A 15,959-nucleotide genomic window follows, 5' to 3' on the forward strand; every position below is an offset into this window, starting at 1 on the left:
TATCTATATGAATCACATTATGAAGGAAAGTGGTATTAAACAGGATATCAAAATTGGAGATGTTAATGTCAGCTCTTTACTTTATGCAGACGATGTTATACTTCTAAATAAATCCGCTACAAATCTGCAAGATTCTCTGACTAAATTGAATAACTGTTGTAATGGATATGGTATGAAGGTCAGCAATAAAAAGACAAAGACAATGAAAATAGGCAGAATCATTGAAAATGTCAACTGTGTTGTGAATGGAGAACCTGTGGAACAAGTAAAACATTTCAGCCACTTAGGCACGATTTTTAGTGAAGATGGTAAATTAAATATGGAAATAGATAACAGAATCAATAAAGCTGGTATTGTAGGAAGTCAATTGAATAAATTCATATGGAATAAGAGAGAAATTAGTCGGAACACTAAATTAGCTGTATACAAGACAGTGTTCAAACCAGTTTTAACTTATGGATCTGAGAGCTACGTCAGAAGTAAAACACTTGACTAAAGACTAGAGCCTGCAGATATGAGAGTCCTGAGAAAGATTATAGGCGTGAACAGATGGCATCAATGGCAATATCATATTAAAAACGAGAATATTAGGAAAGAGCTTGACATTGTCAGCATCCAGGAATGCATTAGCAGAGCTAATCTCAGGTGGTATGGTCACTTAAACAGAATGAGCGAGGAAAGATTAGCAAAACAAGTGTTCTCTGCCAAGTTGGCAGGAAAACGACCCAGAGGAAGACCAAGATATAGGTGAATTGATACGGTACAAATTGCCTTAGACGATAGAAATATAAGATCTGGTAATGTTGGAGTCTTGACAAGTAACAGACTGATTTGGAGGAAAATTGTAGATAAGAAGTTAGTAATGATGTAAATTTTTCATGTAGTACTATCATATCCTGTACACCCCTTGAGGGTACATGGCAGGAATTTAATGAAAATGTTGACAAGATATTCTTCCATTTAAAATTTCCATAAATGTTACTAACTTTCAGGGGCCCCGCTTTTCCATTTCGCACAGGGTCCCGCAAAATGTAGAAACGGGCCTGAGCATATGTTTAAGTTGTAAATCAGCAGTTATAATTGAAGGAGGTATGGAAGAAGAAGATCATCTGATGCCAAATCAGATATAGCATTGTATATATTAAACCAGGATGGCAAGAAAAATACCTACAGGATGACCAAGACCTAGACGAATTGATGCTGTTAGAAGTGCCTTAGATTTAGAAGACAAATATAAAGTATGACAATACTGGGGATCCTGACAGCTAGCATACAACTAGAAGAAAATGTCAACAGGAAGGTAGTATTCATGTAAACTTATATAGTATTAACTCTAAACTTCAATAGGACTAAATGGTATCCAACTATCATATAATTATCCTTCAGGAATCATATATGGTATGAAAGGTTTGAATATAGGTATGAAGATGATCACCATAGAAATGAGATGGCCTGGAGCATAAGGGAAGTAGTTGACTAAGGAGATATAGGGTAAGTGGTGATAAAGGTGATTGGGCATGTGCAGATGAATGAAGAGATTAAGTATAAAATGTAATATGGAAAAAGGCACTGTGGAGGCAACAGAAGATGAATAATGGTAATAATCAGTAACTCATAAAGAGCAGGCTAGAAAGTGCAGCATGAGCAGAAATTAAAAAATCAGGGCAAGAAAAACCCTAGAGTTCTTTTAGTATGATAAGATGATATTATTATTATTATTTCACAACATCTCCATGGAGTCTGGAGACTCACTGCAGAAGGCCCAAATCAACCATCATACAAATCCTATCATACCTCTCCTTGCCATTCACCATCAATTCTGGCAATCCATTCCACTCAATCACCACTCTCCATGCAAGTTTTGTATGAGGAGTTGTGTGAAGTTTGTGGGCGTGTGGAGTGAGTTTGATGGGAGAAAGAACTTATATAAGATGGATGGATTGCATCTGAATGGATTTGGTGTGGAGACTGGAAAGTGTTGCTGAATGAAGTGAAAGTGGATGCTAAGAATCAGGAAAACTAGAGCTGTTAAGGGGGAGGGGGAGTGCATATGCAGACATCAGTGAGGCAGTTGAGTATAAGAATGTGAATAATATGCCTGAGCTAGTACGAAGGACAACAAATCAGAATGGGATAGCTACTATAGGGCATCAAGATAGGGGTAGGACTAACAAGCTTCTGCACTTCATGTGTACTAATGCCATGAGTATTAGGAACAAGAAGGAAGAATTTTTGGCCTTGGTTGGCTCTTCCTGGCCACAAGAGATGATATAGCTAGTGGGATAGAATGTGTAGGTTATAGTGTGTTTAGGAGGGACAGAGAGAATAAAATGGAAGGGGGGGGGAGAGAGGAGTGTTAATGATGATAGCTGATGAACTGCAGCCAAGGAGAATTGAAGTTAACCTGCAGGAATAGTGAAGAGAGTACATTTGAGGCTATTTGGTGTGAGATTATGACGGGAAAAACAAAATATACAGTTGGGTGCTACTATAGACCAGGTGATGGAATAGATGATGGAGATAGTATGCATACACAAATAGATGCAATGAGTGGAGGGAGGGTAATTATTATGGGGGATTTCAACTATGGTAACATCGATTGGAAGGAGGAGAGGACACATGGGAGGAAGGAATTGGATTTTATGCAGTTATTAAGGGATAACTACCTGACACAGCATGTAATGGAATATACTAGGGGTTTGAGAGTGCTTGACCTAGTAATTCCATCAGAGAATTTGACTGTAATGAATATGACCATATTACAATTACCACATTTGGCCACCTGAGAGGTGACCAAATGTGTGGAATTTTCAATTAAGAAAGGGTACGTGTGGAAGTACCAGGCTGGTGAGCATGACAAGCTCAGGAGATTGCTTGTTTCAGTGCCATGGCATGTAAAACTCCAAGGGCTGGAAGTTGATAGTGCATGGGAAGTGGTACAGGAGTGTTTGAAGGAGATAATGGCTGACTGTATATCTAGAATCCGGATAGTAAATCAAGTAGAGGTTAAATGGATGAATAACAGCATTAAGCTTGAGCTGCAAAAAAAGAAACAACTGTGAAGGGAATTTAAGGAGAAAGGTGACCTACAGGCACATGAACAGTATAAAGCACAGGCCAGAAAAGTAATGAGTGTGGTAAGGAAAGCAAAAGCTGATTATAAAAGGAAATTAGCCACACAAGCTAAAGAGAATCCCAAACAGCTTTTTTCGATATGCTACAAGTCAAAGAAAAAATGAATACGGCAGAATGATGTAAGGAATGCCGATGGTAGAGAGGTAACTGAATTAGTCGATATAGTGGAATTACTGAGCGAGTACTTTGCAAGAGTATATCATTCAGGTGGTGATATTGCAGGAATGAAAAATCCAACAGGTTATACGGGAATTGAGGTGACTGAAATGGAGGTGAATAGTATATTACAAAACCTGAATGTGAATACAGCTGTGGGTTTGGATGGTATACCAGCTCAGGTCTTAAGTGAAGCGGCAAAAGAATTGTCAGTGCCCTTGACCATTTTGTTTAATTTGAGTCTCGGGACTGGGTTAGTCCCGATGGGGTGGTAAGAGAGGAAAATAGTACCACTGCATAAGGGAGGTTCCAATACTGCTGTTGCAAATTATCGACCAATCAGCAGAGTCATTGTCAAGGTTTTAGAGAAAGTTGTCAAGAGAAGAATACAGGAATAGATAGATAGATGATAATGGGATACTGTATTGGCCATAGCATAGTATTGTGAAGGGTAGATCATGCCTCACTAACTTGCTCATGTTTAATAACACAGTGATGGATGAGCTGGATAAGGGTAATGGGTTTACAGTCATATTGCTGGACCTTGCTAAAGTCTTTGACAGGATACCACATGGAATTCTAATCAGCAAACTGCAGCATATGGGGATGGATATAGGGTTGGTGAGATGGATAGGAGGGTGGTTGACGGAGAGATATCAGAAAGTAGTTTATTCAGGAGTAGAGTCCAAAAGACGGCCTGTGACTAGCAGTGTGATGCAGGGTTCTGTTCTTGGACCACTACTATTTAATTTGTTCATTAATGATATCAGAAAGGATCTGAGAGGAACTATTCATTTGTTTGCTGATGATGCAAAGTTGGGTAGAGCAATAGTGAATGCACATGATGTCAAAATTTTGCAGGATGATTTGGATAGATTGGAGGACTGGGCTAAGGAGAATGGTGTCAATTTAATGTGGCAAAGTGTAAGGTTATGCATTTTGGCGTGAAAAGATTAGCAGCAGTATACCACATTGGTGGAACTGTACTCCAGGAGATTGACGAAGCCAGGTATATGGGAGTGTTGGTGGATAGGGAGTTGAAGTTTAAGGACCACATTGCAAAAGTGGCTAAATCAGCTCATCAAATTACTTGGTTAGTGAAGAATACTTTGACGAGCAGAGACAAGCAAGTTATTGTTACTCTGTATCGAGCCTTGATAAGATCCCATCTAGACAACTGTGCCCAGATATGGGCACCAGGGTTTCTTCTTGATCGGGAAGGAGGTGGAGAGGATCCAGAGACGAGTGGCTAAGATGATAGCAGGTCTATGGAATGAACCTTATGAGAACAGGTTGAAGATTTGTGGGTTGCAGACATTGGTTGATAGATGAAAGAGGGGGTGATATGATTGAGACATTCAAATTACCGAAGGGTATCTATAAGATGAATTCAGAGGATATTTTTCAGAACAGGACTGGTGGTGGGAGGACTAAGGGCCATCCATGGAAACCGGGTAAGAGTATGGTTAGCAAAGGTGTTAGAACTAGGTTTTTTGCATGGAGAGTGGTGAATGAGTGGAATAAGTTGCCAGAGTCTGTTGTGGGTGCAATGACTGTGAGTGGGTTCAAGGCAAGGTATGATAGATACTGTGTGGAAGCTGAATAGTTGCAGACATGATGTTTAGAGCCTCCTTCGATGAGTCAAAGGATCCTTGGAGTTGCCCGTAGTAATAAATAATAATAATAAAAAATAAAAAAAATCTGGTCTGCACACCCCTACTAACCACACTCTACACAACTTCCACAGATGGCACTAGTTCTCTATTTGTCATATAATGAAAAATTTCATTTGCATCAATTTTATATAACCCCTTTAATATCTTAAAAGTTTCTATTATGTCTACGCTTTTGCACGTGCCAACTAAACTTTGTAACCCACAAACCTTCAACCTATCCTAGTAGGAAGTATTCCACAGACCTGTCACAATCTTGATCACTCATATCTGAATCCTCTCTACCACCTCCTGGTCCCCAAGAAACCCCACATGACCAAATTTGTGCACAGTAGTCAAGATGTGGCTGAATCAACTTTTGCAATATGCCTCCTGAACATCAACTCTTTGTCAACATTATCCTCAAGTCCCTAGCCTCATCAATTTCCTGCAATGCAATACCATCAATATGACACACCATATCCAACCATTTCAACCCGAAGTGCATAAACTTACATTTTGCAACATTAAATCAGCAATCATTATCCTTTGCCCACAATGCCAATTTATTTAAATCATCCTGCAGGATATCTATATCACCTTTATCAACTATTGCTCTCCACAGTTTTCCATTCCCCTCTATTTATGGATGAAAATGATAGATCGATAACTGCTGCGGAGAGCAGAGTTAAGGTATTCTGTGAGCAATTCATTAAGGTAGTTCATCCTGATTAGTGTGATACCATCAAAAGCTCGAGTGTTACAAAATGGGAAAGGATGGACTGCTAGTAAGCAAGCAAGAGAAATATGAGGAATCAAGTAAACTTGATGTCCATAAGGCTTGATCACTGTGTCTTAAGGAAATATTCTGGGGATTGATAGCCTTGGCATACCTTTTTAACAAGTAATGCAATAGCACAAGTCTGAAAATGAGTGGAAAGAGGATAAAACTGTTCAACTTTGCAAAGATGGACTTTGTGATAAGACTAAGGATATACACTGCTTCAGAAGAAGTCAACGGATACCACCATGGGCAAGGTGCATCATGCCATGTAACGAGTCACATGACTGTAACCAGTAAAAATTGAAGGAATATAATGCCTGTCTGACTTCAATGGTGCTTCTGAAGCTATGTAACAGCTAGCATAACTCTCAATGTCAGTGAAGCAAATGAGCCTCTCATGACAAGACCATGTTTCTTGGTGGAGGGGGGGGGGAGAGAGATTATTATTAACTCTGGAAAGTAACTAATGCCTTTTATTCCCCTATATCGAGTAGACAAGGCTGTTTCAGCCTATCTAACTTTTCAAGACCGAGGGAGAAGTTCAATCTCCACCAGTAGCCAATCAGAGATGGCTGTCGCCAGGCTATCACTAATTATAAACAGCATCCAATGAAAAGACAGCTGATAAGTCTCACCATCTGGTGGTCTCTAATCCAAGCACAACAAATCTATCGTATGAAATAGTGTGTGTGTTCTACGGTCAATTTTCTTCAGTTAACCAGACAAAAATCCTAAGTTCCCGTAAAAAAAAGCTGTTTGCCTATGCCAGAGATTGAATAACTTGGGAATCAATCAAAGACAGAATTAGAAAAAGTTCCTTTAGTGGCAACTAAAATTGAATTCAGAGGGCTCTTTCTTCAGGCTGCCTAGTGATATGGAAGTACACACCATTTCCATAGAGCTACATATGCTGCTTTGGAAAGCATATGGTAATCATATAGAAAATAAATATCTAGGAGATGGGAATATATTCTGGAGACTATTGAAGAAGCTTAGTATTTGAGCAAACAATATAAGGAATCAGTAGATGATAAAAATTATACAATGAAACATGATCTCTTCATTTCAATATCCTCAACATCACTCCTAGATCTCTCATTTCATATATCTCACTGAGAAATCCCCCACAAGGGTATTCCACATCAAGGAATTCCTTGCATCCCATCCCATATCAAATTTCAGAACCATATACAGATAACCCTTGTATAACGCGGATGTTAGGGTCCATAGAAATGCCGTGTTATATAAATCGTGTTATGCGAGACTCAGATTGCATACAGAAAGTAGGGTTATGTTCCGAAATCGTTTTTTTTTTTTTAATTATATAAACAATGACATATCCAACAAAAATATTTTTTAATTTACATGAATTACCTGAATTAAATAAAGAAAACATTTAAACTATGACACAAATACATAGTATAAAATTATAAAAATTACAAATTGTAATCAAGCTTCATTGCACATAATGCATAAATGTTTTAGGCAAAATAAAATGAAGTGCATATTTAAATCTTTCATAGCACGAGGATTTGAAGATTGGTTAATAAACATTGGTTTTGCCATGTTATCACTTGATGCATTACTACAAAACAGTATAGTAAGAGTATTTGAATCCAGGAGCTGATCTTTCATTTTTCGAAATATAGGTGCGTTTTGGGATATTTTTATAAATATAACCTGGATTCATCTGCATCGAACACGTGGTCTGAATTATAAATGTTTATAAATTTTGAGAGTTTTTTTGTTTAATAAGATTTCCATCCAAAGAAATTATCTTTTGAGTGCAATCTTCTATCCAAATCATTAGAGGCATTTTATCACAGCTTATTTCATTTAACTAGCTTTCAAAGTAATCACATAAAACCTCATGATAAATATACTAGGTGTTTCAAGTCATTACTTTGAAAGCTTGTTAAATGAAATAAGCTGTGACAAAATGCCTCTAATGATTTGGATAGAAGATTGCACTCAAAAGATAATTTCTTTGGATGGAAATCTTATTAAACAAAAAAACTCTCAAAGTTTATAAACATTTATAATGCAGACCACATGTTCGATGCGGATAAATCCAGGTTATATTTATAAAAATATGCCAAAACGCACCTATATTTCGAAAATTGAAAGATCAACTCCTGGATTCAAAGTTTCCAAAGATACTCTTACTCTACTGTTTTGTAGTAATGCATCAGGTGATTACATGGCAAAACCAATGTTTATTAACCAATCCTCATGCTATGAAAGATTTAAATATGCACTTTATTTTATTTTGCCTAAAACATTTATGCATTACATGCAATGAAGCTTAATTACAATTTGTAATTTTTATAATTTTATACTATGTATGTGTGTCATAGTTTGAATGTTTTCTTAACTTACATGAATTACCTGAATTAAATAAAAAAATATTTTTGTTGGATATGTCATTGTTTATATAATTAAAAAAAGATTTCGGAACATAACCCTACTTTTTGTATGTGATCCGAGTCTCACATAACACACGATTTATATAACACGGCATTTCTATGGAACCTAACATCTGCGTTATACAAGAGTTACATGTATATGGTTCTGAAATTTGATATGGGATTGGATGCAAGAAATTCCTTGATATGGAATACCTTTGTGGGGAATTTCTATTCGATTTAATGAGATATATGAAATGAGAGATCTAAGAGTGATGTCGGGGATATTGAAATAAAGAGGCCATGTTTCATTGTATAAGGTCTTGATTAAGCCTCATATATGCAAATACAAAGGGTTCAGAGAAGATAGACTAAAGTGATGTCTTTGGAATGCATTGGACATGTAGATATATTGAGGAAAATTGCAGAGCCTCATGAACAAGGAAGGGAAGGCGGTTTGGAGATGATTGAGACATAAGCTTAAAGGTTGTTACCAGGTTAATGTGCAAGAAACTTTTAATAAAATGGAATATAACAAGAAGCCTTCCCTGGAAATTGGGTAACGAGGGTGTAAGAAAACAGGCTGTCTGCATGCAGAGTGGTTCAGGGAATAGAATGCATTGCTTATGAGTGTGATGAATACTTGGGATGCATTTAAAATATTAGTTTCTCTTTTATCTTTATATTTCTTTTCCATTTTTTTATATGTATATTTTTTTTTTACATAATTTGAAAATGTATAAGAATGCAAGAGTCAAAGCTGTATAACTGAGAGGAGACCTTCACATAGCCTTTAAAGGAATGCGGAGAACCGACCAAGGCTTCTGACCTAATATCCAATCCTCACCTTCTCGTGGTGCACCCTGTTGGGTATCTACTTGGATACTGAACGAACGAGGTTGGGCTGGCAATTTGGGATTTAGCTGACCAAATTGTATTGGTTAAAGCAAAACAAAAAATGATGGTACAACATGACAAAATTTCATGCCAGCTGGGGAGTCGCCTGGTTAAAAAAGGCCCCCATTGTTTTCACCAGGGAACCAGAGCGAAAAGTCAGCTACTGGAAGAAATCTGAAAAAACACCGCAACTCAACATCACCTTAGTTAAAGATCGGTACTATCAACATAAGCCTGAACGGCAAAGAAACGGAGCTAGCCGAAGATTTAGATACGTACCAGATCGACATAATAGGGGTGACTGAAACAAAAAAGACAAAAACTGGTGAGATCTTTCCTAGCAATAAATACAAAATGTTATATTCAGGAAATGACAATCAAGGAAAAGAAGGAGTAGCCATATTATTCAACACAAAATACGAGGCTAATCTTCTTGACTGGCAGGCAGTCTCAAGTAGAGTGATGTGGACAAATATCAGAATGGGGAACTAGACAATGAAACTTATTTGTGCCTATGGTCCCACAGAAGGTTCTACTAAGGTAGAAGTGGAGGAATTTTTTGATGCCTTAGAAAAAGCAACTGACACAATGAAAAAGGAAAAGTTGGTCCTTGTCAGGGATCTAAATAGCAGAGTAGGAAATGATTGTCAGACATACAAAAATATTTTGGGAAAATTTAGAGAAAAGAGCAAAGCTAATAATAATGGCAAATACTTGTTGGATTTCTGCTCAGGACATGGACTGGCCTGAGCAGAAATCTTACTAACACCATATTCCAACATAAAAATGTGCACAAATTCACATGGAGAAAAGAGGCAAGGAATAAGAAAAGTCTCATTGACTATGTTATTGTTGATAGTGATGTTTTCTCCCTGGTGGAGGACACCAGAGTGTACAGAGGATTTGAAATTGGAAGTGATCACTATTTAGTCTTGAGCAGGATAAGATTGAATTTCATATTCAAAAGAAGAACATAAGAAAGTTTTAGAGCGAATAAAAGTTCAGCAGCTCTCAGATGTGAACTGTAGACTAAAATACACAAAGATTATTGAAGAAAAAATGAAAGAGTTTGAGAAAATGAACCAAACCTTGGAGATTCAGTGGCAAGCCTTGAAGAAAACCCTGATTGATTCAGCCAGAGACATGTGGTGAGGTTGTCTCAAGGATAGAAAAATCACAACTCCATGGTGGACACAGGAAGTTAAAGAGGCAGAGAAGGAAAAGAAGAAAGCATATCAAAAGTTCCTGGCAAATAAGTCAGCTTGTGCTTTTAGAGACAAATATATATATATACAGAGACAAATGCAAGAATGCTAAACACTGTGTAAAACTAGGTAAACAAAAGTCATGGGAGGACTTTGGCAAGAATATAGAAAATAAATATCAAGAAAGTGGCAAAATATTCTGGAGGTTGTTGAAGAAGCTTAGGAATGGAGGAAAGAGTGCTGTAAAAGGAGTTAGAGATGATAAAGGTGACATGAAAACGGAAGAAAAAGATATCCTTGAAGTATTGAGTAATTACTTTGAAAAACTGCTAAATGAAACAAGCAGTGATGACAGCACAGTGGTAAAAAAACACAGACCAGGCATGCAGTCAGGAATACATGAAGTAGAAAAAGCCATCAAAGGCTTGAAATGTGGAAAGGCAGCAGGAGTAGATGATATTCGAAGAAATACTAAATATGGTGGTATAAAAGTCTTACAGTGGCTGCACTGCATAGTTCAGAAAGCCTGGACAGAGGGATGAATTCCCGATGATTGGAGTAGAGCTCTTATAGCACCCATATATAAAAAGGAAAATAAAACTGAATGTGAGAATTACAGAGGTATATCCCTATAGTGTTCCTGGTAAGATATATGCAAGTATACTTGAGAAACAGTTGAGAAGAATTGTGGAAGAAAAGCTTGGTGAAGAAGAAGCTGGATTCAGGCCAAATAGAGGCTGTGAGGATCAGATCTTCACTTTACAACAAATAGTGGAGAAATCATGGGTATATAACAAAGATCTGAATTTAAGTTTTGTCGATTTGGAAAAGGCATATGACAAGGTGCCAAGAGAAAAGCTATTCAATATGCTACAGTTATATGGTGTCAATGGGGCATTATATCAAGAAATACTTAGTCTTTATTTGAGTTGTAAGTCAGCAATTAGAATTGAAGGAAGTACAGGAAGATGGTTTAATGTCGAATCTGGTGTGAGACAAAGATGTACATTATCCCCTCTGTTATTCATTATCTATTATGGATCACATTATGAAGGAAAGTGGTATTAAACATGATATCAAAATTGGAGATGTTAATGTCAGGTCTTTGCTTTATGAGGATGATGTTATACTTCTAAATAAATCAGCTACAAGTCTGTAAGATTCTCTGACTAAATTGAATAACTGTTGTAATAGATATGGTATGAAGGTCAGCAATAAAAAGACAAAGACAATGAAAATAGGCAGAATCATTGAAAATGTTAGCTGTGTTGTGAATGGAGAACCTGTGGAACAAGTAAAACATTTCAGCTACTTAGGCACGATTTTTACTGAAGATGGTAAATTCAATATAGAAATAGACAACAGAATCAGCAAAGCTGGTATGGTGGAAAGTCAATTGAATAAATTCATATGGAATAAGAGAGAAATTAGTCGCAACACTAAATTAGCTGTATACAAGACAGTGTTCAAACCAGTTTTAACTTATTGATCTGAGAGCTGGGTCAGAAGTAAAACACTTGACCAAAGATTAGAGACCGCAGATACGAGAGTCCTGAGAAAGATTAGAGGCATGAACAGATGGCATCAATGGTAATATCATATTAAAAACGAGGATATTAGGAAAGAACTTGACATTGTCAGCATCCAGGAATGCGTTAGCTGAGCTAATCTCAGGTGGTATGGTCACTTAAATAGAATGGGAGAGGAAAGATTAGGAAAACAAGTGTTATCTACCAGGTTGGCAGTAAAACGACCCAGAGGAAGACCAAGATATAGGTGGATTGATACGGTACAAAGTGCTTTAGACGATAGAAATATAAGATCTGATAATGTTGGAGTCTTGACAAGTAACAGACTGATTTGGAGGAAAATTGTAGGTAAGAAGTTAGTAATGATGTAATTTTTTCATGTAGTACTATGATATCCTGTACACCCCTTGAGGGTACATGGCAGGAATTTGATGATGATGCAATCTTGACAATGTTGTGCAATACTTTACAATTATAAAATAAATAAAACCATAATCACTGTATTATTGCTATGGCTGACTCGTAATTATCAACTTCATATATGGTAGAAAATCACGGAGGAAAAATTATAATATAAAGGTCAGGTCAAGTTAGAAATAGTCATATAACCACTTATTTTCTCTATGCAATGGAAAAATCTTTGTTGCATGCTCAATGTAAAAATATAATTCAGTTTCAAGAGATAAACTTGTAAAATAACAGGTGGCTATGACTGATGGTTACAAATCACTGCTGTGTTATAAATTATTTCAGAAAAATCTAGAAATTAAGAATATATTCTACATTATTATTTTTATGGCTATTTAGCCTATTTTTGTTGTTTAGGAGTACCCCCCCCCCTTTTTTTTTTAATAATATCATTGGCTTTTTATCAAATTTTGGGGCATTACTGATGTTTTACATGGACAGCTATATGAAGAATACATAGGAAGAAAAACCAGACATACCTTTGTGGGATGTTGCTGGCTGTCTTCTTTTTCAGTGGCATCCTGACATATGGCGAATTACATTCATTGTTGAAAGAAGACAGTATGACCTGAATGGAAGGGGGGGGGGGATCGGAAAAGCGGGATTTGAGAGATGTGGAAGAATTATTCATGAGGCAAGAGGCATGTGAACTTTTTTTTAAAAAACCTGGGTTTTTTTATATTTTTTAAATTATTAAAGGTGGGCAGAGAACACTTTGGAATAGGGGTGAACATAGAAATTTTTGGGGAAGGAGAAGGATATTATGGGATAAGATCAGGGGTGGGAGCTGTTTCAACAGTGCATTGTCTTTGAAGCTCGTGGGGGAAGCGGAGGCTTTGTCATGACAGCTTGGTGTTTCTGTTTGTAGAATATCTGTATTGTATTCTATTAGTCAAAGTCATGACCTAATTTTTATGTTATGGCGCTTCCAACTCTCGGAAATTATGTAGGGCCGAGGGATATTTGAGTTTTTGCACATTTTATGGCTATTGTTTCTGATATTCTAAGCATTGTTTTGTTTTTCTGTATGGGTCTACTATTATGGCCTTGTCCATTTGCGGGGTATGTTTCTGTTCAAGGGTGTGGAAGGAAAAATTTCTATTTTTCCTGCATTTTGGATTCTGTTTTTCTTTTGGTTGTTGCGTTTTGTATTGTTTAAATGTTCTGGAATTGGGGTGTTACAGTCACGGAAGTGTTCTTGTAGTCTTGCCCACATAGATCTGATAGTAGAACCTGTGTAGGTGACATCACAATCTTGTTGGCAAGCAATTTTTCCTTGGGAATTTTCCAGAAATAATACCTATATATTCTACATACCAGACCTAACCTTTCCCCTCTATACACACATACTGCTTCTCATTTCACGTTGGTTGTCAACCGGTACGGAAGATTAAGAAAACAAGTGAGGAAAAGAATTCCTTTCCTTGGAAATTAAATGAGGAATCAATTATTTACATTGTAAACTATATCGTCTCTGGTGTCAAAATTGGGAACTTAACATGTTTCTATTGATAATACTCGCAACGTATGTATTTTTCTCTCCTTAATTTAAGGTAAGCCATCCAAGAAGACATTTTCTTAAGTATATACAAAGTGTAATGTCACATTATATATATAACACAAAACTATAAACTGCTAGCCTGGAGTATGCATAGAGAGAACTACAAAAACAAGTTTCGCTAACGTCAATATACAGTTTATGATCAACAGAGCCTTCATTCATAACTATCATGACACAACTAATGAAAGTAACCGGCACTTTGACAGCAGCGACATGACAAGAAGAAATTCAAATTCATAAATAATTTCGTAAACAAAGAAACGCCTCACCTGTTCTTCGAATCGTGTTATTAACGACGAAACCCACTCAACTGGCTTCTGCGTAGCCATAACGCCGAAATTTTCCAAAAACATTAAATCTTGTGGTTTACTAACCCAGCACAGCCACCATCTTGGAGCAGCCAAACGATGCGCAGATCATTTCAACGCATGCTCAAGGTTTCAGTATTTAACATGAATTAAAGAAATTAATCACCGAAGACTCTTTCATCAAAATCTCCGATAGGGGATATTTAAATTGCAATAGATCAACTATAAAAAAGTATCCAACCAAGAATGACATTAGCAAGGATCTGACAGTGAGATATGCAATTGTTTGCAGATGATGTGAAAATAGGCAGGGCAATCAGGGATGCTACTGATATCCAGCACTTATAAAATAATTTGAATAGGCTGGAAATTTGGTCTCATATAGGTGGAACATCGGCACTTTAGATAAAGGAATATTCAACCGAATTGACTAATCCTTTCACATGTTTGTATAACATGACTCTCATCTCAGGAATGATACCACAGGAATGGAAGGAATGTATGATAGTTCCGTTGTACAAGGTGGGTGCAAAAACTGTCTAACTACCGACATATCAATATCTCTGGTGTGGTAGTAGACATTTTAGAAATGTCGGGAAGAACTCGCATTCAGAAATGAGTAGACAAACACATTATACACTACAAGGCGCAGCATGGGCATACAAAAGGAAGAGTATGTTTTAGCAATTTGCTCATATTTTATAACAGTGTTACGGTGGAGTTGGATAAAGAAAATGGATACACTATGATAATGATCGATTTTGCTAAGGCATTTGATGGCATACTACAAAAGAGACTGTTGCATAACATGGAGAATATGGGATAGGAATTAAACTCTTCACTTGGATCAGTGAAGATATCAAAACGGTCGACAGACAGATATCAAAAAGTAGTATATGGTGGGTGTGAATCTGCCAGATTTAACAATCTTAGCAAGATAAATAACATTAGGAAGAAGTACAAGTGTTTGTCCATGATGCAAAGATAGGCAGGGCAATCAGAGATGCTACTGATATCCAGCACTTATAAAATGATTTTAATAGGCTGGAAATTTAGGCAAAAGAAAATGGTTATCAGTTTAATGTTAGTAAATGTAAAGTTACTTGACAACGTTAACAAGATCAGTAATAACAGAGAACTTCAACTCAATCCTAACAAAACAAAAACAATGGTTCTCAAACGAAATAAAAACAGGGCAGCTTTTGAGAAACAAGTGTAACTTAATGGAGAAAGAATTTAGAAAGTCAGAAAGTTGGAGTACCTGGGATCCATTATTAATGTGAAGAATTGCTGCTCAGAAGACGTCAGAAGGTTAGGAATGGTTAAAACAACAGTCAGTGACTTGTCTAAAATCTGGAAGGATGGATCTATCTCCATAGGAACACAGTTGAGGATTTTGGATGCAGTTGTTTTTGCAACAGCGACTTACTGATGTGACACTTGGAACTTGGTTGAAGTCAGTTGAATTGAAGTTGAAGTCAGATTTGAAGTTGAGTTGAAGTCAGATGACTTCATGTTCCAAGTTCTTGGTTGAACTTGGAACATGAAATCAGATCAGAAACGGACATCTACTTTTGAGATGTGGTGTTACAGAAGGCTGTTGAGGATATCATATACTGAATGGTGTACAAACGAATGGGTGTTAGAAAAAATCAGTAGAACTCTTAGGCTCCTTAAGGATATTGACAGAAGAAAGTTAAAATATTTTGGATAAATTGAAAGGATGGAAGGGAGACTTATCAGAACAAAATAGAAGGTAAACTTCCTGGGAAAAGAGGAAGGGGTGGACTATCGATGAGATGGATGGAGGTGTTTGTGGAGAGACTGATCTTCAAAGAGTTCAGGCCTCCAGAAAAGCA

At 36.9% G+C, this 15,959-nt stretch overlaps 1 protein-coding gene across 1 annotated transcript in view; it reads right to left on the minus strand.

Moving 5' to 3' along the window:
* Positions 1-14,169, minus strand: part of Nf1 (neurofibromin 1) — a 1,119,557-nt gene extending 1,105,388 nt beyond the window's left edge. Inside the window, exon 1 of the mRNA XM_090400295.1 lies at positions 14,062-14,169. Coding sequence (XP_090256421.1) covers positions 14,062-14,145 — 84 coding nt within the window. The 5' untranslated portion in view covers positions 14,146-14,169. The remainder of the gene's footprint in view (positions 1-14,061) is intronic.
* Positions 14,170-15,959: the final 1,790 nt, after the last annotated feature.

This window comes from Typopeltis vanoorti, chromosome 11 (assembly GCF_054136105.1).
Source record: "Typopeltis vanoorti isolate ZY-2024b chromosome 11, IOZ_Tvanoo_1.0, whole genome shotgun sequence".
Classification (NCBI taxonomy): domain Eukaryota; kingdom Metazoa; phylum Arthropoda; class Arachnida; order Uropygi; family Thelyphonidae; genus Typopeltis; species Typopeltis vanoorti.